Source organism: Penicillium hordei, assembly GCF_028827395.1.
Source record: "Penicillium hordei strain IBT 12815 chromosome Unknown utg000001l_segment0_segment0, whole genome shotgun sequence".
In the NCBI taxonomy this organism is placed as follows: Eukaryota; Fungi; Ascomycota; class Eurotiomycetes; order Eurotiales; family Aspergillaceae; genus Penicillium; species Penicillium hordei.
In genome coordinates, this window is record NW_026623142.1 from 8,100,990 (window position 1) to 8,121,973 (window position 20,984).

The window sequence follows — 20,984 nt, forward strand, 5'->3', positions numbered from 1 at the left end:
TCTTTTTTTTTTTAAAAAAAACCTAATTAAGTTGCTACAGACTCTAGTGGCCAACCATTGATTGGAAGATGGCAGAGAATCTCTCTCCAACCGGCTTGGCAGCCTCCACAATCGCTCGCATCTCCTTCAACTCTTCTTCTGTCAATTCGACCTCACGAGATGTCCAATTTTCTTCCAAGCGCGAAGCTTTGGTCGTTCCTGGGATAGTAATCAAGCCTTGCGCAGCAACCCAAGCCAGGGCGATCTGTGCAATCGAGCAACCCTTTTTGGTGGCTAACTTCTTAATTTCGTCAACAATAGCCTTGTTCTTGTAGAAGTTTTCACCTTGGAACTTGGGAACTGAGATTTGTCAAAGTTAGTTTACCCGAATCCAGCAGAATTTTTGCAAAATCAAAAGGGCGTGACGTACCAGTGCGTCGGAAGTCATTGGGGGCGAAGTCATCAGGAGTCTTGAACGGGAAGTCATCCACAAGCCAGCCATGTCCCAGAGGGCTGAACGCCACAAAGGCCACATTCAATTCCTTTGCCGTATCAATAAGCCCACTAGTCTCGTGCAATGTCTCAAAAGCAGAGTACTCGGCTTGAACGGCATCGATTTTGGCGACTAAATTATGTTAGCATGCACTCTTGTGATCTGTAGTTACACATAAACTTACTCGCGTTTGCTTTGCGCAAGGTCTCAGCAGAACATTCGGATAGGCCAATGTACTTTGTTTTTCCGGCGCGTCGGAGTTCATCCAGGGCACCGATAGACTCCTCTAGGGGGGTGTCTTGAGTTGCAGAGTTAGTATACCGATTTGAATCAAATTGTTTTCGGTGCATGTCACATACTGGGGTCGATTCTGTGGAGATAGTAGAGATCGGGAGTGAAACCAAGTCTGTCGATTGTTCCCTCGATGTATTCTTTGATGTGGGCGGCCGAGTTGGTTACTTTTCGTTCAGGCCCAAAGACTTCAAATCCACACTTGGAGGCCACTGCGAGATATGAGCTAATGACACAATGTAGAAAGACAAAAGACAAATTGCTCACCGAAAATCTTGTCGCGAACGTTGTGCTTTTTAATGAAGTCTCCAAGAAGTTTCTCATTTTCACCATTTTTGTAGGCAACCTAGGGTGGGTGAAAGTTAAAAACTATCGCACTAGGGGCAATTCGAAGAGAAGGGCTTACTGCGGTATCCCAGAATGTGCAGCCGAGCTCAATAGCTTTCAAAAGAACAGGCTCAGACTGTTCAAGATTGAGGTCTGACCCCATGGCAGAATTAAGGCCCATGGCACCAAAGCCGGGGACGGGGACCTGCTGTCCGCCAAGCGAGAGTGTCTTTGTCATATTGGTTTCGTGAGCTTAGGTACCGAGAAGGTGAAAATTGGAGGTTCATCCGATGACGAACCTCAGGCTTATTTATATTGCCGATCGGTACCACATCGCAGTCATGATGCGACAAGGACGGTGTCCCACGGTCACCTCCTGCACCATGATGACAAGTCGTATCTCATTGGTCGGATGCTACAACTATAACCAGCCCCCGGTGGGGCGGGTAAATTGGCAATCGTGGAACCTCAAGCTACTTGAGCCCTATTATATACATACTGTATTTTCTGCAATTGATGACATCTTTTGTAGTGTGAAAAATGGAGATAGCCGGTCAGCCACCGGTAGTCTAATACTAAAGCCGTTTTATATCCGGTTGGCGAGCCACTGAAAACTAGCAGATGAGCTCGACGGCATGAAAGCACATATCACTAACTTATGCTAAATTCAAAGGTTGATACCATATAAAGTCCATAGCCAGATACTTTGTGGGGTTGGGAGAATTCAATTCCCGAGGTCGGTCTACCTAGGTATGCACGTACTTTCTAGTCAACATATCGGTAATTCATCTATTCCCTTCCCCGCGACGGTTACTAATTTTTTTTTACTAATCATACTAGCAACACCAATCGACTCTTGGCGAATGTATGGGGTTGTTACGTGAGGGTTCCGTACATTATCTTTCTTTCTTTTTTTTTTGCCGGGCACGATTGGATTCTAACAATTATACATCTGTCAGTGGTATGTTAAGAAATTCTCATGACAACCATGTCTTGCATTTTTGGCGCATTCTATGTACATCTTATCTTGCTCTCTATATATAATCATCGCTCCAAGTATAGACAAAAATGTTCCTGGCTCGGAAGAGGCGACCTTGACAGCTCCCTGGATAATGTTGGTGTTCCTTGAAGAGTCCAGTTGAGTTGGAGAGCCTACTCTTCCCAGATGATGCTGCTCAAGCCCGACGACGAGTTACTAGCCTGGCCGGGCTGTCCAACCTGCAAGTTGGCGACTAGATTGCCGAGGGTTCCACTCCGCGGGTCCCTTTTGACAATGGCAACATTAGATGAAGCCTGGTCCCCAATGGCCACTAGAGTACCCTGCTTATTGATGACAAAAGTGCGGGGAATGGTGCCATATGCAGAGGTGATCTGGCTGAAAGACACCGTGCCATTGGAGGAACGAACCATAGTCGATATGGAATCATTCGGGGCGAATCCTTGATCAAAGCGAATCGAAGCGTAAAGAGAATCCCCAGTCATACGGAGCTCTGCTGGCGCACCCGCAGCCGGTAACTTTCCACCTGGGTATGGCACAAAGGATTGAGTCTGCTTGAACGCAAGACAACCGGAGGATAAGTAAGAGACAGCAAACGCATTGAAGTGACCGCCCAATTCACTGACGGTGTACAGCATAGTCACTGGGGCGTACCTTGAGTCCGAGGGATTGGATTTCCAGAACAGCCCGTGTCGCGGTCCACTGCCAGCGGTGTAATTAAGACTAGGGCACACATTTAGGTGTCCTGATTGCTGGTTGATGGCGTACACGCGGACTTGGTCGGCTCCTAGATCTGGAACAAGGATAAAATCACCGGTTGGATCGAGGATCACCTGATGCGGGTGCGGCGAATCCTGCTGAGGTTTGATACCGGGCTGGGACATTGTGTAGCGGAAGACCTCTAAGGGGTTCTTGTCGGACCTAAGGGGTAAATTAAAGGTCGAAAGGGCGGAACCGCCGCTGGTGAATGTCAGTTTGTTTGTACCTAGCTGACTTAGACATCAATTACTCACTAATGCGCAACAGCCAAGTACTTTTCGCGTCCGTGCTTGCCACCATAGATAACACTATGGACTGCGGCGCCCACATCCACGGTATTTGCGAGCTCTGTCAGCCTTCCATTCCGATTCACGGAGTAGGAGCTCAACAAGCCATTCATGCTCGCATTTCCCGCATGGTCGGAGCAATACATGGTACGCGTTGACGAATCGAACGTAAGCCAGCTAGGGCCATCACCACATGATTTCAAAGATGAAGTGACCGAAAGCGAGTTTCCGCTATCAAGAGAGAGTGAGTAGATGTTACCGTCATAGTGAGTGGCATATAGGTTCGTGGCAGCTGCCAGGGGGATAAAGAAAGGAAGACAGCGAACCATGATGGGATTGGGAAAGGCGGGAGAAGGATAGAGGGGAGTTACAGGGTTAGCGAAGAAATATATACTTCCAAAGTTACCTATACGGATCTAATTATTCCGTCTTAGCTTAGATGCGTTTTGTCTCGTAGGTTTCCCCGCAAATCACCGCATGTCTCAGCTCCTTTTAGGCGCAGTCCTCGGGCCATACGGTCGGCATTGACTCCACTATGGATTACCATTACCCATCCTGGAAATTGACGCCTGGCCGAAAAGAGTCAATGTTCCACTGTTTATTCCGTTTAATGCCAATAACCCAAAATATCCTTATAACTCCGCTATGAATTGTCACGACCAGAAACAATCGAGTCCGACCAGCCTATCTATTGACATCTTAGGTACAAAACCAGGCCATGTCTTTGACGGTGGTTGTGAGGCTCGGCAAAACGTGGGTCGGGTCGGCGTTTGAAAAGGGTATTGAAGATATAGCGACAGTGTTTGAACGTTAAACCCCAGAAGGAGAAATCCAGGGTGGAATTCATGTAATTCTAGCACAACCGGGTTATTCCACTTGTGAAGGTAGTTATTTGTAAAGCGATCAATGAAACACCTGCTATAGGTCAGTAGTTTATTAGTGGCCTCTCGTGAAGATTGCGGTAAATGATTCTCCTCTTACCAAGTCTGTGATAAGCAGAACTAGAGAATCTCTCCAGGCATTCCTGAAGAATGAAGGTACTTCGTATTTAAGATCTAAGGTCGTGCCTCACAAAATATCGTCCGAAGTGCCAGGAAGCAGACGCCAAAGTTTTTTGCTATTAGATCAGCATCTAAATTCGATCCTCGAATTTCGTTTGTTCTTCCCTCTTCTCTCTCCTCAGGTTCCTTAATCTAAGCAAAGTATCTCTAGAGAGCACTTTCTCTCCGCGTTTACATTTACATCAAACTCATATCATCAACTAGTCATCCATCTTCACCATGGCTTCCAACAAAGTTAGCAAGGCTAAGGCTACCAAGAAGGCTGTTGCTAAGCCTTCCCCCAAGCGTGCTAAGGGCGCCCCGGAAATTGGCCGTGATATAATGGAAGAGAGGCTTGAGTTCTTACTTACCTGTCTCAAGGAGACAGGAATCAAGGTTACTGGTCTCTCACTAATCCATCAGCTAGTTTTCAGCACTAATATCACTATCATATCCTAGATCAATTACGCCGCTGTCGGTCAGCACTATGGCATCTCCGCCAATGCTGCGTATCTGCGGTTTCTACGTTCCAAAGATCATGTCGCTAAACTTGTGAGCGCCAGAGAGGCAGCTCGGAAGAGTGATGCGGCTCTTAAAGATGACGAGGACCTCGAGATCACAGAAGATGAGGAGGCCTGAGAGGACAAACAAAAAGAAAAGAAAAAAAAAAAGAATCCGCACTGCACATGTTAAGGAAGGCTTTTACCGCGACATGATGTTAGAGGTGTGGTTGTCAGAAGCATACCTGCCCTCCTGTTTGTCCAGGATATCCTTCGCTGCTAGATACATTCTCTCCTTCCATAGTTTGTCGCTGCGAGATAATCATTATCTTTTCCACGCGTTACCCCCACATGATTGTCGCGCAGAACCAGTCAACATCAACGTCTCAGGGACATTGTACAAAGATTTCTTCTCAACGCTCGAATCTTAGAGACGCGATAGTGCCGTCTCCTGTATGTAGCAATAGTTTTCTAATCACCGATGACATCTAGATCTACCAACTCTCCCTCTTCTTAATTATTGCTATAGGGTGAGCTCATAGTTTGACCCGCACAGCTATTCCGCATCGAGAAAAGAAGACGAGGGTATAATTGTTAATAAGTTTTTCGTATCAGAAAATAACACAAAAACGCCTGGGTTCCTCAGGGTACCAATATTCCAAATGTACATGTATTTAACGCCTTCAAATTTGAGTGCATCTACGTGCTTCCAGCAAGCATGAAAGTTATACCCCCGACCCAGAGTATAACGAAGATCGCAGTCAAGATTCCCGCGCCAACTCTATCACCTGTAGTGATAGGTCCAGGTCCCACGATATCCTTGGTATTACTGCCCCCGTGTGGGTCACTTCGGGATGTGCCACCATTGTCAGCATTGTAAGGGCCCTGAGCCTTGAATGGGACCATGGCAGCATTAAGAACACCCAGCACAGACATCTGCTGTTCCAAGCCCATAGTTCCATCCCATTCTGCTTTCTTCGTCCAGCGAATTCCACAATGCTTCCCATCGCTTCCGCCGGAACATTGTTGCCCAGCGGCAACAGCGGAGGCCTTGAATTTCCCCATTACCTCCGCCGTGACATTGGCCGGTACGATCAGGGATATGAATCCGAGCCAGCCAGTGAAATACGCCTTAAAGGTTTTCTGGTTGCGATCACACTTATTGATGGGCTCGCAGGTGATGTCGGATATGATTTGGTTCCCCCCGGAGGCAGGGAAAAATTGATCAGATGTCTTGATCAGTCCTGTCACACCTTCGAGCCATTTGCTTTCGGTGCCATTGGTCTATATAACCAGTTAGTTGGAATAGTCAATTTGCTGGGGACGGGGGGATAGACGTACGTAGTTGTGCATGTAGCCCGCACCGGAAATATATGTTGCGTAATTGTAAGTCCACTGGTGATCACCATGGTCCTTACAACTCGCAGCATTAGTAGTGGTATCGGCGATAACCCAAGTTTTCCTCAACAGCGGCGTAGATGCACTCCAATCCCAAATCTTCTCGGCCCACTCCGCATAGGTCGCATTCTTGGTATATAGTGCCAGACGCGCTGACAGCTGGAACAATCCGCCGTTGGAGATGGCGTTTTTCAAATTATATCCGTCCTGGTAAGGCCAGATCTGCCATCGCAAACCTCCACCGCAATTGTTCATATCCCAGCGGGGAATCTGTCCATTGAAGACACCCTCGGCCAGAGAAACCCACGAGGCCTCGTTTTCTCTTTCTGGGAAGTTCAATTCTCCGGCGGTTATCGCAGCTAAACCCCAGAAAACCTGATCGTCGTTACCCAAGTATTGGGAGTAGTTGCTTGGAAAGAAGTCGTTTTCGCCCTTTTGCCAGTACATGCCTTCCTGGATGGCATCGTTGAACTGGCTGTCGCCTGTTAAATACCAGTACTGGATGAGAGTCATGAACATCGAACCACCTTCCCACCAGGTATCATCCATTTTCCCTGGAATATCTTTCGAGTCGCGGGCATTGTAGAAATCCATCATGGTGGTGGCAACGGTCTTGGCGGCATTTTTGAGGGAGGCTGTCGAGAGAGGTACCATGTCAGTCATTTGAGTTGCTTAGCCAGCGTTTGAAACAAACCCACTCTCATCCTCGGGGTTAACCTCAATTGCGAGGGCATTTTGTATGAGAAGGCCGGCCAAAAGGGTGGCCAACCACCTAGATATAATAACAGACCTCATTTGACACGAGCCGAGCGGTGACCGACATCGGAAGAAATGCATGGGACTGAGATATGAAGAGCAGAAGTTAAGTGCATTGGGATTAGGAGGATAATATGAGTGCGCATCTCCTGGGACAAAAAGGCAATAAGACAATGGAACCCATCAGGTTATATCGAATCATCACGATGAAACCAGTCACTTGGCACCGAGGCGCCGTATGAGCGGGACTATGTACATGGTGATATTCCAAGACATTGGCATAGCCAATCCTGCTGCCTGCCTTTGTTCTGGGTGCAGCTCTTCTCAGCACTGCCCAGTTTTCTGGTGCTTGGCGTTGAGTTTTCCTTTGGGAAATGAGAGTGTAGTAATGCCAAGAGACCCCCTTACCCGGTGTACCCGGGGTAGGCGCTTAGGGGACGCATAAACTCTGCGCTCGAATATCTTTTCAAAGTCTCTTGACGGGAGAAAATATGGAAGTCTCCCGACGTATTCGGCTTGGAAAAGGGTCTCTGAATGTCATTTCATCAAGAAAGAGGGCAATATGCCAAGTCGTTTCCGCTGGCGCGGAGTGTCATGAGCGCCAAATTGGTTCTTGGCGCTAACATATTTTTAGGTGCGCCAAGGGATGTGCCAAGACCTGGCACTGCCACTCTCCCCCTTTGCCCTTTGAGAATCACCTGCTTCTGGGCTAGTGTTTGAAGCTTTCATAGTTCCATCCATATGTCAGATCCTGGAGAAGGCCCTAAAGTTAATATGACAGATACGAATACGTATGTTGTAGTTTCTTTCCGTTAGCGGTACAAAGTATTCCCCTATCTATCGAATGATCGGAGACTCACTTATTCCATTTTGGAGACAAAGCCTGAGATAGTGCTGCGTTCTTTGTTTAGTGAACGTCTGAGATCTGAGATTTTGAATTCAGCCGTATATAATTCTTGCTTTCTTTCGTCTCTAGCGTCTTCTTCCTACTTCTCTCTTTTGTCTTCCTTCTTCTGAAGAACTATACCGACTCGTCTCTACGCATGGCCATCGGTCAGTCTTTGAGACCCACGATGAAGTTAAGTCTACTTAGCTCGATAACGTATTTGTCGAACACTCTCCGGGCACCCGTACATCCTTTGCGGCTCGCCATCAGGATCGCAAATCTTACGTGAAGAACCTCAGCACATCCACCTGGTTCTGAGGACGTTCGCGGCGGACTTGCACAGTTAAGGATATAATGCGACAACTACCGCAATATGAAGAGCAGCTTCAGGGTAGCACAGCGATTCAGTGTCAGGTTGCTCAAACGTCCAGGACAATCCCCATATGCTGGTGGCAGCTCGGTTGGAAATCTTCCAAGGCAAGCTCATTGAGCCTCTTCCCTATCTATGACGACCGGATTCTTCGATATATCCATGCCTAGATGTTTCCTCTTAACAAGGCAAAGGTCAAAAACAAGGAGATCTCTACTGTGCAACAAGAATCCGCCCGTTCCGGTCGCGACAGTGCTGGTCCTTGTTGTGGAGTAGGGAGCAAGGTGATTGCACCTGCCAAAGGCAGCTTTGCAATGCCCACTACAGGTTGACACGGTTATTATTCGAGCTGTATAAAATCACTTTCCATATATTTGGGGTTTCAGCTGCACAGTTTGGGGACAGGGACCATGACAGGCTAGAGGAGCCAGTCATGCGGCTGATGTTGACAAGATCCTCGCTCGGTTCGGTCTTGAAAACTGCAAGGCAGTTGCCACCCTAATAGACGAGAAGCAGGCTTTAGTTGAAAGGCCTACATCGTATGGCACTGCTACCAAAGCAGAGATCAAGGAGTTTCAGACCAAGATCGGCACATTGATCTGGTTGGTGGTATCTACCAGGCTAGATACCTCATTCGTTGTCATTGCTAGGCATGCCAAGAACACTGGCGAACTAGGTTTCAAGGTGTCCAAATTTCTAAATCAACGAATTCCTCAACGTGTAAGAAAGAACCGATCATTTGTCCGTCACCGAATCTGAAATTCCATATCGAGGAGTTTAGGTAGACAAAGTTACCTTCCAAAAGTGCAGACCATCAGCCGTCACTAGGTCCACAGTAGGTAGGTCGTTTCGCATCTGCACTCAGCCGCCACACTAGACACTTCAATATCAACCTCTTTGTCGCATAACCTAATAGCATCGTGTCATAGCCGCAAGACCCTTGAGCATCCCGAGCTCACCACTGCCTGTGTCCAATTAGGCTGGGGCGTTACCGTCCAAGTTGACAAAATCTAGGCCTGCCAATTGGGACTGGAGACTGCCTCCAAAGTCTACATCTCGTTCAAGATAGCAAAGATCCGGCTTCAACCGGCAAAAACAGGTTTCATTGTGAGTTGGTTACCTGTCATCCCAGGCACTGTTCAGCACTAATACTATTATGTTATAGTTCGCATTCGCCGCTGTCGACAAATCCTATATATATGATGTTTTGCCTAGCAGCAGAGATGAACCTCCAACTCTGTGGTATCGCAGATCATACCTCACAACATGATGAAGGAAGTAATGGTTTGGGTGTCTACCGTTTATGTGACATTCAAAAGGGTCGATGAGATATCGACCTGAGTTTCTACCAATGTAGCTCTATCAACTACCAACCTTCTTATTGGACAGTTTCAACTGCGTGTAGCCTGTATCCAATTCACTCTAGCAAGTGTGTAAGTCACTTGCCATTACAAGCGTTTGTAGAAGGCGAAGGACCATTCCAGGGGTGTGAGAAGTATCATTCTCATTTCGTATAGAATTGAACTGTATGTACATGTAGTTGACTATCACAATCGGCCGGTCCAACCATTCGTAGACTCTCTGCATTTCGCGGCCAATTGGGACCGGCCTGGTGACCTGGCAAGCCAATTGCTTTAGTTGCAGGGGACATGTTCGTTAACATAGTCTACCCGGCAGAACGATCCATGCTGGCCATATATATGTTATGGACCGAGGAAGTTCGGAGCGGTCATGGCTAACAGACCAGATGGGAGAACGAGCTTTCGCCAGCAGACAGGTTCTGGCTGCAAGTCCCTCATATCAAACCACGGTCGTGGAAGCTGATATAAGGAGGGGAATCCCACCCACGCATTAATCCCACAGCCAAATCAACTGCTCAGAAAAGGGGAGCGCGTATCCGGGTAGATTTGTTGATCCGGGTTTAGCCATAGAAGTCCCGAATGAAAAAAGAATAAAAACAGAAGATTCTCCCCTCTCTAGTCACCATGTAGGCAACAAGAAAGAGCCAAACCCAGTCTCCAGTTCAGACCATCGAACTCTGCTTCTCGTCCAACCCCTCCCCAGGCTCCCTAATACCACCACCGGCCTGCTCAATCGCAGATGGATTTTCCCCAGAACCCTGCCCCTCATTCTGACCTTCAATATCAATGCCCATCCCCTCCTTCCACATATTCACCAAACTCGTTGCGCCCATGCGCCGATTCTCCTCCTGGATATTAAACTTGACGCCCGAGCCGATGGGATACTTCTTACTCGAGAGTGTATCAGCCAGTTCCTTGAGCGGGATACCGGTCTCATCGCTGATCAGATCTTCGTATATGGGATTGTTTTTGAAGAGGTTGTAGGTGGAGTAGAAGGGGCTGCGTTTGAGCGCGGAGGCGTGGTTGTGGCGGGAGGGTTGGATTTCGAGGGTCAATGAGCGCGGGGAATTTGAGGGTTGATTGGTAGATGTGAAGGGGATAGAGATTGAAGGTTGATGTTTAGAGTACGTGGAGGTGGGTGTTGGTAGGGGAATAATTATGGGCGAAGCTGCTATCGCGCGGTCTGCTGCGTCGGATGTCTCGAAGATCGCGACGATAGGGCGGTTTGGGTTTGGCGAGGTGTTTGTTGTGTCGTACTAAGGGAATTGTTAGATCAGGGCTTGTTTAAACGGTAATTGGGAAAGAGCGCTCGTACCTTGAGGTTGCGGTATGTTATTACTTCGCCGAATTTCTGGAGCGCGGCCAGTAGCAGCTTGCTTTCGGATAGGTTCTTTGGCATTGGAACTCCAGTTATGTGAACTTGCGCGGTCATGCGCGCTAGAGTAGGAGACACCATTGTGAGATTTGTGAGATTTGTGAGATGTGTGTTATTGCGAAGTTGACAGAGACGGAGGTTGGAGAAAAATGGCGGATCGAGATACGTCTTGGCGGAATTGCCTATCTACACATGTTCTAGTACGAGATTTGTACGGTCGGGAATAGCTTCAATTGCATTTACAAAACATGGCTAGAATGCTCTTAATTTAATCAAAGGAGGTAATGTAATTTGTATTCATCAACTAAAAACGTGAGGTAGCTCCTATTCCCTCGATATACTCGCCATGTTAGGCCTCAATTGACCAGAGAACTGAAAATCGATGATGAATCGGTGCGTGTAGCAAGTTAGAATGCTACAGCGAGGTCAGTAAATAGATACCTAGGATTATCACACGAACTTGATATTACAAGAACCCTTTTGAGTCGAGAAGACTGAGAAATTACAACGTCCAAGAATCTTAGTGATTCTACTCTGGCCTCTCAACAGTAAATATGGAGCAGACTTGAACGCTGCTACTCTGGCTGATACGGAAGATCTGATTGGGAAAAAAATGGAAATGGTATGTCTTTATTTAATTTATCCAAGGCATAAAAATCGTCATAATATCGCGGAGGGTTTCTCTCTCCGGACACGGCGGACACGGGATTTCATCCGTCTCCAAGGCTTTTGATTCTGAACACGCTTAGAAAATGGGGATTCCAAGGCCGTACTAAATAGAGAGAGAAAAAAAATCAGTCAGTATCAATAGTCAATATTCCCGCAGAAACCAAACTTACAGCAATGGGGTCATTGAAACGAAGACCCTTGTCCAGAGCACTGATAGCCTCAAGCTCACTGGTCTCAAGATCGAAATCAGTGACAGTCAAGTTCTGAGCAAGACGAGTAGGGTTATTGCTCTTAGGAATAACAGCGATGTTACGCTGGGTAGACCAGCGCAGCAGGACCTGGGCAGGGGTACGGCCGTGCTTCTCAGCAATGGCAGTGATAGTCGCATGCTCGAAGAGCAAGGGAGTATCCTTAGCATGCTCAAGATCAAGCTCAATGAAGCTCAGAGGACCGAAAGAAGAGTAAGCAGTAACAGTGATGCCCTCCTTCTGAGCGTAGTCAACAAGACGAGTCTGGGTGAGATAGGGGTGGTGTTCGATCTGGAGGGTAGCGGGACGGACGCGGGCGTAGCGGAGCAGATCCATCAGCAGCTGTGCGCTGAAGTTGCTGACACCGATGCTGCGAGCCAGCTTCTTGTCGACGAGGGTCTCCATTGCGCCCCAGGTCTCGTGGATGGGGGCGTTGGCGAACTCGATTTTGCCATCGGCGGTGGTCCAGCTGGGAGGGTAGCGCACGGAGGGGTCGAGGTACTTCAGGGCCACGGGGAAGTGCACAATGTACAGATCGAAGTAGTCGACGCCCCAGTCGGCGAGCTGCTTGCGGGCGATGGGCTCGACCTTGTCGGCCTCGTGGAAGCTGTTCCAGAGCTTGGAGACGATGAAGAGCTCCTCGCGCTTGACCAGTCCGTCCTTAATGGCGCGGGCTACACCCTGGCCGGCCTCAACTTCGTTGCCGTAGTCTGGGATTAGTGGTGTTAGTGTCAATTAGGGCTCGGTTTGGGGGAGGAGAAATGTACCGCAGGCGCCATCGAAGAGACGGTAGCCAGCCTTGATGGCGTTGTAGATCTGGTCGGCACAAGTGTCATTGTTGACCTTCCAGAGGCCGAAACCCACAATGGGCATCTCATGGCCGTTGCTAAGCTTGACAGTAGGGGCAACCATTGTGAATGTAGTTTAAAGAAGTCTAAGGAAGAAGACAAGAAATTGGGGCATGGAGGGGTATATAAGTGCCCCGCCTAGTATCATTTCAAATATCCCCAAAAAAAAAAAAAAAAGAGCTAAAGGTCCAGGCTAAATCAACCGATCATACCTCAAATTGGTCTATCGTGGGCCTCCTTTGCTGGGAAATCCCCAGAATTGCCCCACTGTTTTGCGGCTAAAGTGGTTAAATGGGACAGTTTAGCCGACAAAGGGAAATATCAGTAATATTAGTGCAATCAGAAAATATAATAGCCAAATAGAGAGTAGTTGGTGATTACAGTATTCCCATTATTCCAAGTATAGTTATTCCAAAGAGTATTCCAAGGAGTATCCCAAAGTATTTTGCTCCAAACACCACCTAAGAAATTCCCCTGCTATCCCAATTGTATCACCTAAAAAAACAGAAATAGAGAAGAAGAGAAGAGAAGAAGAGAAGAGAAGAAGAGAAGAGAAGAAAAGAAAGAATAAAGAAAATAAAAGAAAATCACAGATAAAATACAAAAGACCACTCCCAGAATGATTATCATTACTTTAGTTTAGTTTTTGTAGGATATGTCGTTATACCGCATCCACCGTGGCGTTATCGTACGCATCGGGGCCCGCCCCATGCATACTGGGACCATTGGACATGCGCCCGACGATCTTATCCATTAGGTCATCTGACGGCAAGATACCGTCGAAATGGTGTGGTTGCTGCGACTCACGCGACACAGATTCATGTCCATGCTCGGCCTGGTAAGGGAGATGGTAGCTCCCGGCGCCAACATCTCCGGGAATGGAAGTGGAGTGCGCACCCCATGTGGCCTGGCCGTGACTGAGATCATCAAGCGGCTGCGTGTTAGAGCCGAAGTAACCTAGCACACTGTTGCTGTCGTGCATGTTCACACTGTGCTGTTGAGAGGGCACGTAGTGGGATGCTTCGTGACCCATTGTGTAGCCCATTCCTGGGTGGGAGAGCGGTAGGTCGTGCACATTAAGCAAGACTGGTGCACCACTGGAGCCGTGGAGGCTTGTGGATGGGATGTTCTCTGGCGCGAGGCTGGTGGAGAATGAGTCCAACACGGAGGTGACGGCGGTTTTGTCATTGAGGCCGTCCTCGGCTTTGCTAATAGATGTCAAGAAGTCGAGTTGGCCGGCAGAATTAAAGAGATTAGCTACGTTGTCCTGGTGGGATGAATGGTACACAGGCCATTGGGTGTGGGATTGGCTCGGATGGTGGATGAGGTCATGGGACTGAGGAGCCGGGTAGACACCCTGGTGGGAGGATTTGTTGAGAAGCATGGAATCCAGAGAGAGGGGAGGAAGATCAACACCAGAGACTTGGCGCGGGCTGTTGGTTGTGGTCCGGTCCGGCGCCGGAATTAGTCGTCTCCAAGTAGTTGTGCCAACTTCGCCAGGCCGGGTTTGTCGGAACTTCCAGGCGAGAACGGCCATGCGCTTGCTCTCATCGCCGTGGTGGCTTTGGTATTGGTTGGAAAGCCGGCGAGAGCTGGGCGATGTGGCACGGAGCTCTTGTACTGCAGTCAATGAGCGGAAGAAGTTACGGGTTTGGTCGTCAGCGTCGCGAGCAGCCTGGGGATTTCCGGAGTCCTCGGCCATGCGCTTCTCTTGAGTTAAGTGAGTGAACAACTGAGCCCACCAAGATGATTCGAAGAGAGGCTTGACCTTGGTCGACTGGGGTTTGGGTAGGTCGTGGTAACTCTCTCGGAGCTTCTGGCCATCTTCATAGATTTGCGTGCTGCAGGTCCAGTTGTCCATCTGGCTGACTCCCAACACATCACCAGCACTGGGGTGACCGTAGTCAAGGTCGAGCTGGATTCCGAGACGTGATCTCGCAGGAGGGAAGTCGGTCATTAGCTCAAGGTTCACTTCTAACAAAATGACATCGCAATCCAGGGGATTGTTGATGTCATCCATCATGGAAGCCAGGGCAGGGAAAGAAGACCGCCATCCGTTCAAATGCTCCAGAGGCACGGGTGGTGCAACGGGGTGGTGCAGATCACCCTGTAGACGAGTGTATGCATGCAATGCCTTGTCGATACCATTGGCCTGCTGAGGAGCGCTAACCCACATGTCGAAGCTAAAGCCATGAATGGTGCTAGCAGCAGCCTCCTGCAGATTGGAGCCAAGGGTATAGTGTGGGGGTGGGGGATCTCCAGCGTATGGTTGCATGGATCTCATATGGTCATGGTATGAGGGGTGTGTGTGGCTGCCGTAGTGGCTGGACGCCGAAGGGTGCTCGACTGCCGACCTCCATTTGGGAGCGGGTGCTGACCCATGCACACTCGACGAGCGTTCTGGTGATGTCTCACGGACAAGTCGCTCCCCTGACATAATGTATTAGTAAAGAGAAGACGTAGAGATCCTTCATATTTGTAACTCACAATCGGGATCACCCTTCAGGAAAGAGTCGAGGACCTGCAGATGGCTTGACACCTGCTTGCGGGTCCTCCGCTTGCCAGTCAACTTGAAGATGTACTCAGCAATCAGCTCGTTGCGGCCATACGACTTGCCCCGTTCGGACCACTTTCTCCGACCCATGGGAGGGTTTGCTTCGAGGGCTGGAATCGGTTGTCAGCTTGTGGTCAATGCATCACTATGGTGGTATAAGCCTACCCTGCTGGAAAGCGTCCTCCAACTCGTCGGACCACACCGGCTCTCCATCCTTCCCAGTATCACGACGAGGGCGAGCACGGTATTCCAAGTACTTCTGAGACTTGAGGTAGCTGCTTCGTGCCCGGCGAGATTGAGAATTGGGTCCAACCGAGTTAAGTCTGCGAAGCTTGCGTTGATGAAGCCGAGCTGCTATATGCGGATGATGCAAGCCAGGCGCCGCCGACAAGGGTTGAGGGGGCGGAGGATGAGGATACTTGAAGCCAAGTTGATGGAGCTGATCCTCACGAGCAGCGATATCAGCATGAGCTAACTGGTCTGAATAAGACTGGACATTCCCAGTGGTATTCTGAAGAGCTCGGTCAGAATGAGCTCCAACAGGATCCAGTGGTTGCTGGTTCTGAGTGACAAGGCACTCTGGTTGCCAGTCAGTAGCCATGGGGAGGGAACCAAGGACGGGCTTCTCGAAAAGAATGACAGATTCCAATGAGGAGGGGGACTGAGAGGCACCGTCAAATGCTTACTGCCCGGCAAAGAACGCAGCTCAGTCACAAACAACGACCCAAAGAACGCAATATGTCAAGAGAATGTAAGAACCTGGGAAAGAGAATGTGAGAGCGAGCAAGATGGAGTTTATAGGGAACTATAACTCCCCTTTGGAGAGGGGTTCTGTAGAGTAGCAACATTGCTCCGCCAGGTCTACTTTGCCTGGCCTACGTCCCTCGAACGCCTTGTCCATACTCCTCGGCAGGTCCTGGTCCTGGCCTGCGCACATCCAGGCGCGTTTGGGGAGCAGAGGACCAAAGGACGACGGTAAGCCGACCTTGCCGCAGCAAATCAGGAGTCAGGACAGGACTCGATATGAAGGAAGTTGTCCACGATGCAAGGGATGCTCAGCAGCACGAACCAGTGACGAGTGGGTCGGAGATTTTGTACAGCACGAAGTGACCTTCAAAATTCATCGCTCGGACCAGCATCAACAAAACAACACAATAATCAGTGGCAATCATCGCGTCGCAGGAATGTTTGTGGTCCAACGACATCGTCTTCTCGCACGGGACGTGGAATGCTCAACCACTGCCAGACATCACCACCGGAATGCAGGTTTGGATGATCTCTGTTGATGACAGTCCTGCGTACCATCAAAAGGATAAGCTACATTAGGGGAAATGACCCTGCAATCCAAGGCAGTTTAATGGAAGTTGTGGGGGAAAAAAGAAGGGTGTAGTATGCACAGTAAGGTAAAGTAGGGTTACAGTTACGCCTGGATCAAGAGGGCACGAGACGCACGAGGGACGGGACTACTGCAGGGTAATTGACAGCCGCAAAGAACGTGTTCAAAAGTATTCGAAAGTATTCGGGGTATCTTTTTATTGCCATATTGTAGCTATGGTAGTATGCAAGTAATCGTACATGGTACATTAATCCACCTTTTCCCTGCAAGGGATGTTAACAAGCCAATCCATGGCCGTGTCCTTGTCAAAGGGAGAAGGGACGAGGGCTTCACTCTTCCTCCTGCCCTCGGGACTACTGCAGGGTAATTGACAGCCGCAAAGAACGTGTTCAAAAGTATTCGAAAGTATTCGGGGTATCTTTTTATTGCCATATTGTAGCTATGGTAGTATGCAAGTAATCGTACATGGTACATTAATCCACCTTTTCCCTGCAAGGGATGTTAACAAGCCAATCCATGGCCGTGTCCTTGTCAAAGGGAGAAGGGACGAGGGCTTCACTCTTCCTCCTGCCCTCCTACAGTGAATTTCTTGCGCCCGGCGCCAGAAGTAAGCTGTTGAAGTTTGACCCTGTCCATCTGCTCTCCTACCTTCTTCTCGAGGCGTGCGAGCTCCTCCTCGGGATCGACGGCCTCCTCGTTCACGAACTCCAAAACCAATCGTCTCCCCAGGAGATGCGTGTTTTTCAACGCGTCCATGGCATTTTCCGCTTCGCGAGCGCTTACAAAGTCTGCAAAACCGAAACCACGAGCAGTGTGATCGAACTTCTGAGGTACACGTACAGACCGAAGTTGTCCATATGCGCCGAATAGAGATCTGATATCCTTCTTCGTGGCCTGGAACGGCAAGTTCTTGATGATGATTTTCGTTCTGCGTGCCGCAACCTTCTTTGCGGTATCTTCGCGTCTCCGCTCCTCGGCGGCATCCTTGCCCTTGTGAGACGCACGAATGAGAAGCTCGTGCTGATCCAACTTGTAACCGTTCATAGCTGAAAGAGCAGCCTGGGCTTGACCCTTGGTTTTGAAATCCGCGAAGCCGAATCCCATGCTGAGGGTCTGTCCTGGCCGCTTGGGATCGGGTTTGGTCTTGATGCGACCGGTGATAAAGCCATCCAGAGGTCGGAACACTTCCAGGAACTTCTCATTGGTGGTTGAGAAGTTCAGGTTCTTTACGAACAGTGTTGTGGTTGCTACGCTGTCATCGGGCTCATCTGCAGCAAATGTGTCTGCAGTTGAGAATCCTTGATCCTTGCCCCGAGTCTCGGGAGCAAGTGCGCGTGGAACCGCCGAATCATCGAACAAATTCTTCGGCGCCTTCTCCAGGAACAAGATGGAATCACCCATCTTGCGGTATGCCATACCTTTGAAAGCCTTTTGAGCCTCATCGGGTTGCGCAAACTCCACGATCGCAATAGTGCCACTCGGTGGCATCAAGAGTCGAATAATCTTGCCATATGGGTCGAACAAACTCCTGAGCTCGGCCGACGTGACACCATAGGAGAAGTTCTTAACTAAAATAGCCGTATTCCCACGTTCACGCTGCTTGAAAGCATCAATATTAACCCCATTCGAGGCAAAGTAGGCTTTCGTTTCTTGAATCACGTGCGTTTCAGCATGTGCTTGCTTGACAGCAGCGTCTGAAGAGGTGGGATCAAGCAGTTCAGATTTGGAGACTCCGAGCCTTCCAGCCACTGATGACATCACAGCATCGGCCTGTAAGAAAATTAGTCTCAATATGTTGGTTCATGATTCAAGGCAAACTCACGTTCATGTACAGAGAGTTCCAGCTGAATGAGGACCCAGCAGCGTTTTGTTTCCGCTTGATCTCTCTTTGCTTTTTGAGAGGAAGCTTTGACAATTCGTACTCGTCAATCTTGTATGTCTTCTTCGCAGAAGCAGGCAAGATATGGAGCAAACGACCCTGGAAATGCTTTCCATCAAGAGTCTGGTAAGCATCAATGGCTGCATCGGCATCGCAGTATTGCACATAAGCAAACCCTTTGCTGGTTGTAGAGCGAGTATCAAAAGCAATATGAATCTATATCCAATTAGTACTCAAAGTCATTGAATATGATGTGTGAATGTGCAAAAGTGGGTTTGAGTTGGCTCTTTCAGATAGTCAAGAAGCATCTACTAAAATATCTTGTCCTGATAACATCATATGCAATTTGCATCAGATGTCCCTATCGGGAAAGTCATCATACGAGCACTCGTGGCAAGCAGGCTGAAAGCCAGCTGCCCGGTTGGAGGGAACATGTTGGGCAGTATTGACCAAAAAAAAAGGACTAACCTCTTCAATCTTTCCAAAGCGTTCAAAGATCGGTTGGAGATCCGATTCTGTTGTGTCGTATGCAAGATTTCTAAGGAACAAACGGGCGGAGTTCCGAATAAGATCAATATTCGGATCTTCCGGCGTTGCCTCGGTGATGCTGTCAACGTCAGTCATGTTGGGCGCGATTTTCTCAATGGCCGCAGTGCGCGATTCCTCGTCACGCTGTGGCGACTCATCATCAGACGAGGCAGGTGAAGCAGCTTTTATTGGCACAGTAGTCGTCGTAGTAGTGGGCGCGGCGGCCTTGTGCTGATCAAACTCATCTTGCTCTTCCTCATCGAGAAGACCCAACAGACGACTCGTCTTAGACCGTAGCCAATCTGCATCAGACACAGGTGCAGCCTCCACTTCAGGCTCCGCAGAGTTGTCCTGTTCTGGTGTTTCTTGAACCTCCTCTTCCTCACTCTTGTCAATGACCATAGGCTCAGGCTGCTCAGGCTCTGCTGCCGTAGGGGGTTCTTCTGTCTTTGCCTTTTTCCGGTATGAGGGCAACTCCTGGATCTCTTCTTCCTGCGGGGGTTGGTTAATAACGGGAACAGTGTCCACAGCCGGCTTGATCATTTCATCATCATTGGCCCATGTCCGGGTTTTTGATGAAGATCCCATAAGAGAAAGGTATTCTTGTAGCTTAGGGTCCTTCTCGCCGTCCCTCTTGCGCTTGAGGTTGTTATCCAACGATGCATCATTAACATTCATGGTATCACGTCTTCGTGTGGGGTGAGCATCCTCGGCGTCATTTGAATCAATCTGCAATAATACGGGTCAGTCTCAAGACCACCTTAATTGGTCAGCGTGCACAGGCGAAAGGAGAGTGGCTGAAGCAAAAGAGCTGAGAATTGACATACCGGACGAGCGATGTCTACAGCGATCTTTGACATCTTCATGTATGTCTTGTTGAAGTGCTTCACAGCTTGTTGGGCAGCCTCATGGCTCTTGAAGCCGACGAACCCCATCCTACGTTTGGGTAGGACATGAGCATCGGTGACTTGAAAGCGAGTTGCAAAATGTTTCTTAAGCTGATCATTGGAGCATGTTGGTGGGAGACCACCCACGAACACTCTTGTGCTCTCCATTTTGGGATTTTGTGGTGAGTGTGAAGACTCAAAGTTTCTATGAAAAAAACTTTTTTTTCTTCTTTCATAGTGCCGCGGGCGGTCTGATGTGCGGGCGGTGTGTTTGTCTACCGGCAATAAAGTTACCCTGCCTGCTTCACGTTATCGCGAGATTACACTACAGTCTCTTTTCTGTCGTATCACCCAAACAACCCTTTGAAGTTCTTTCAATACAACAATTACTAACAATGGCACTTCCCCCAGCCGAGAAGAAGGAGCCTATGGAGGGTAAGTTTGTCTTTCGTGAGTTAGTGGATAAGTGCTAAATGCTCCGTGCAGCGCAGATTAAGTCTGTGGACATGGTAAGGACACTTCTGAGAAAAGGCAATGGCCAATTGATTCTGACATATTTTCTAGACCGAGGATATGCAGCAGGAGGCTATTGCCCTTGGTATGAAACATAAAAAGCGCTCTGGATAAACAAGGCTAACCTACCCCTCAGCCATCGAGGCCACGGAGAAGTTCAGAGTTGAAAAGGTATGTGCATTCCTCAACTACTTGATATGAACAAGATTTTAACAATTTATAGGATATTGCCCAGTACATCAAGAAAGAGGTTCGCAATTCTACCCCGCGCCGATCGCATTTCTAACCCCATACATCAGTTCGACTCCCGCAAGGGCGCTACCTGGCACTGCGTGGTTGGTCGTAACTTTGGAAGCTTTGTTACCCATGGTCTGTGAATATTGGAACTCTACTGTTGATAACCAGACACTAAAATTGTGTTCTACAGAAACCAAGCACTTCATCTACTTCTACCTCGGACACTGCGCAATTCTGCTCTTCAAGACCCAGTAACTACGATTGATATGTCTACGCTCAATGTGCTACACTGATGTGGAGGTGATATCCGGAGAAATGCGTTTTTTCAAGCGACTCTTTTGTCTTCTAATATTTGGTCTTTGGGGCTGTTATCCTATGGTGAACAGCCATTAGTGAATTAAGCGCATCTGCCCAAAACACATAAAACAATAAAAAAAAGCATTACCCAAGTTTAGACCTCGGGGAC

General features: G+C 48.7%; 9 protein-coding genes across 9 annotated transcripts; 2 read left to right on the forward strand and 7 right to left on the reverse strand.

Moving 5' to 3' along the window:
* Window positions 1–43: 43 nt before the first annotated feature.
* N7537_003087 (putative aldo-keto reductase (AKR13)) lies at window positions 44–1,328 on the reverse strand (the record flags this gene model as incomplete). The annotated part of the gene is made up of 6 exons (XM_056894145.1): window positions 44–339; window positions 410–604; window positions 657–770; window positions 832–975; window positions 1,031–1,109; window positions 1,170–1,328. 6 exons carry the CDS (start codon window positions 1,326–1,328, stop codon window positions 44–46), a joined length of 987 nt encoding a protein of 328 aa, XP_056759140.1.
* Window positions 1,329–2,242: 914 nt separating this feature from the next.
* Window positions 2,243–3,462, reverse strand: N7537_003088 (lactonase family protein; the record flags this gene model as incomplete). Its single annotated transcript, XM_056894146.1, has 2 exons — window positions 2,243–3,047; window positions 3,101–3,462. 2 exons carry the CDS (start codon window positions 3,460–3,462, stop codon window positions 2,243–2,245), a joined length of 1,167 nt encoding a protein of 388 aa, XP_056759141.1.
* Window positions 3,463–4,413: 951 nt separating this feature from the next.
* Window positions 4,414–4,812, forward strand: N7537_003089 (uncharacterized protein; the record flags this gene model as incomplete). The annotated part of the gene is made up of 2 exons (XM_056894147.1): window positions 4,414–4,569; window positions 4,633–4,812. 2 exons carry the CDS (start codon window positions 4,414–4,416, stop codon window positions 4,810–4,812), a joined length of 336 nt encoding a protein of 111 aa, XP_056759142.1.
* Window positions 4,813–5,372: 560 nt separating this feature from the next.
* Window positions 5,373–6,866, reverse strand: N7537_003090 (glycoside hydrolase family 76 protein; the record flags this gene model as incomplete). Its single annotated transcript, XM_056894148.1, has 3 exons — window positions 5,373–5,957; window positions 6,015–6,706; window positions 6,770–6,866. The coding sequence occupies 3 exons, from the start codon at window positions 6,864–6,866 to the stop codon at window positions 5,373–5,375; spliced, it is 1,374 nt and encodes a 457-aa protein (XP_056759143.1).
* Window positions 6,867–10,106: 3,240 nt separating this feature from the next.
* N7537_003091 (uncharacterized protein) lies at window positions 10,107–10,900 on the reverse strand (the record flags this gene model as incomplete). The annotated part of the gene is made up of 2 exons (XM_056894149.1): window positions 10,107–10,700; window positions 10,760–10,900. 2 exons carry the CDS (start codon window positions 10,898–10,900, stop codon window positions 10,107–10,109), a joined length of 735 nt encoding a protein of 244 aa, XP_056759144.1.
* Window positions 10,901–11,564: 664 nt separating this feature from the next.
* N7537_003092 (uncharacterized protein) lies at window positions 11,565–12,648 on the reverse strand (the record flags this gene model as incomplete). The annotated part of the gene is made up of 3 exons (XM_056894150.1): window positions 11,565–11,591; window positions 11,659–12,446; window positions 12,504–12,648. The coding sequence occupies 3 exons, from the start codon at window positions 12,646–12,648 to the stop codon at window positions 11,565–11,567; spliced, it is 960 nt and encodes a 319-aa protein (XP_056759145.1).
* Window positions 12,649–13,245: 597 nt separating this feature from the next.
* Window positions 13,246–15,739, reverse strand: abaA (transcription factor AbaA; the record flags this gene model as incomplete). The annotated part of the gene is made up of 3 exons (XM_056894151.1): window positions 13,246–15,014; window positions 15,072–15,248; window positions 15,304–15,739. The coding sequence occupies 3 exons, from the start codon at window positions 15,737–15,739 to the stop codon at window positions 13,246–13,248; spliced, it is 2,382 nt and encodes a 793-aa protein (XP_056759146.1).
* A 1,290-nt stretch (window positions 15,740–17,029) lies between these two features.
* On the reverse strand, window positions 17,030–19,936 carry mrd1 (RNA-binding ribosome biosynthesis protein MRD1; the record flags this gene model as incomplete). Its single annotated transcript, XM_056894152.1, has 4 exons — window positions 17,030–18,244; window positions 18,297–18,569; window positions 18,822–19,610; window positions 19,709–19,936. 4 exons carry the CDS (start codon window positions 19,934–19,936, stop codon window positions 17,030–17,032), a joined length of 2,505 nt encoding a protein of 834 aa, XP_056759147.1.
* Window positions 19,937–20,163: 227 nt separating this feature from the next.
* On the forward strand, window positions 20,164–20,773 carry N7537_003095 (dynein light chain DYN2; the record flags this gene model as incomplete). Its single annotated transcript, XM_056894153.1, has 7 exons — window positions 20,164–20,203; window positions 20,255–20,277; window positions 20,333–20,366; window positions 20,418–20,452; window positions 20,505–20,531; window positions 20,581–20,650; window positions 20,709–20,773. The coding sequence occupies 7 exons, from the start codon at window positions 20,164–20,166 to the stop codon at window positions 20,771–20,773; spliced, it is 294 nt and encodes a 97-aa protein (XP_056759148.1).
* Between the last annotated feature and the right edge of the window lie 211 nt (window positions 20,774–20,984).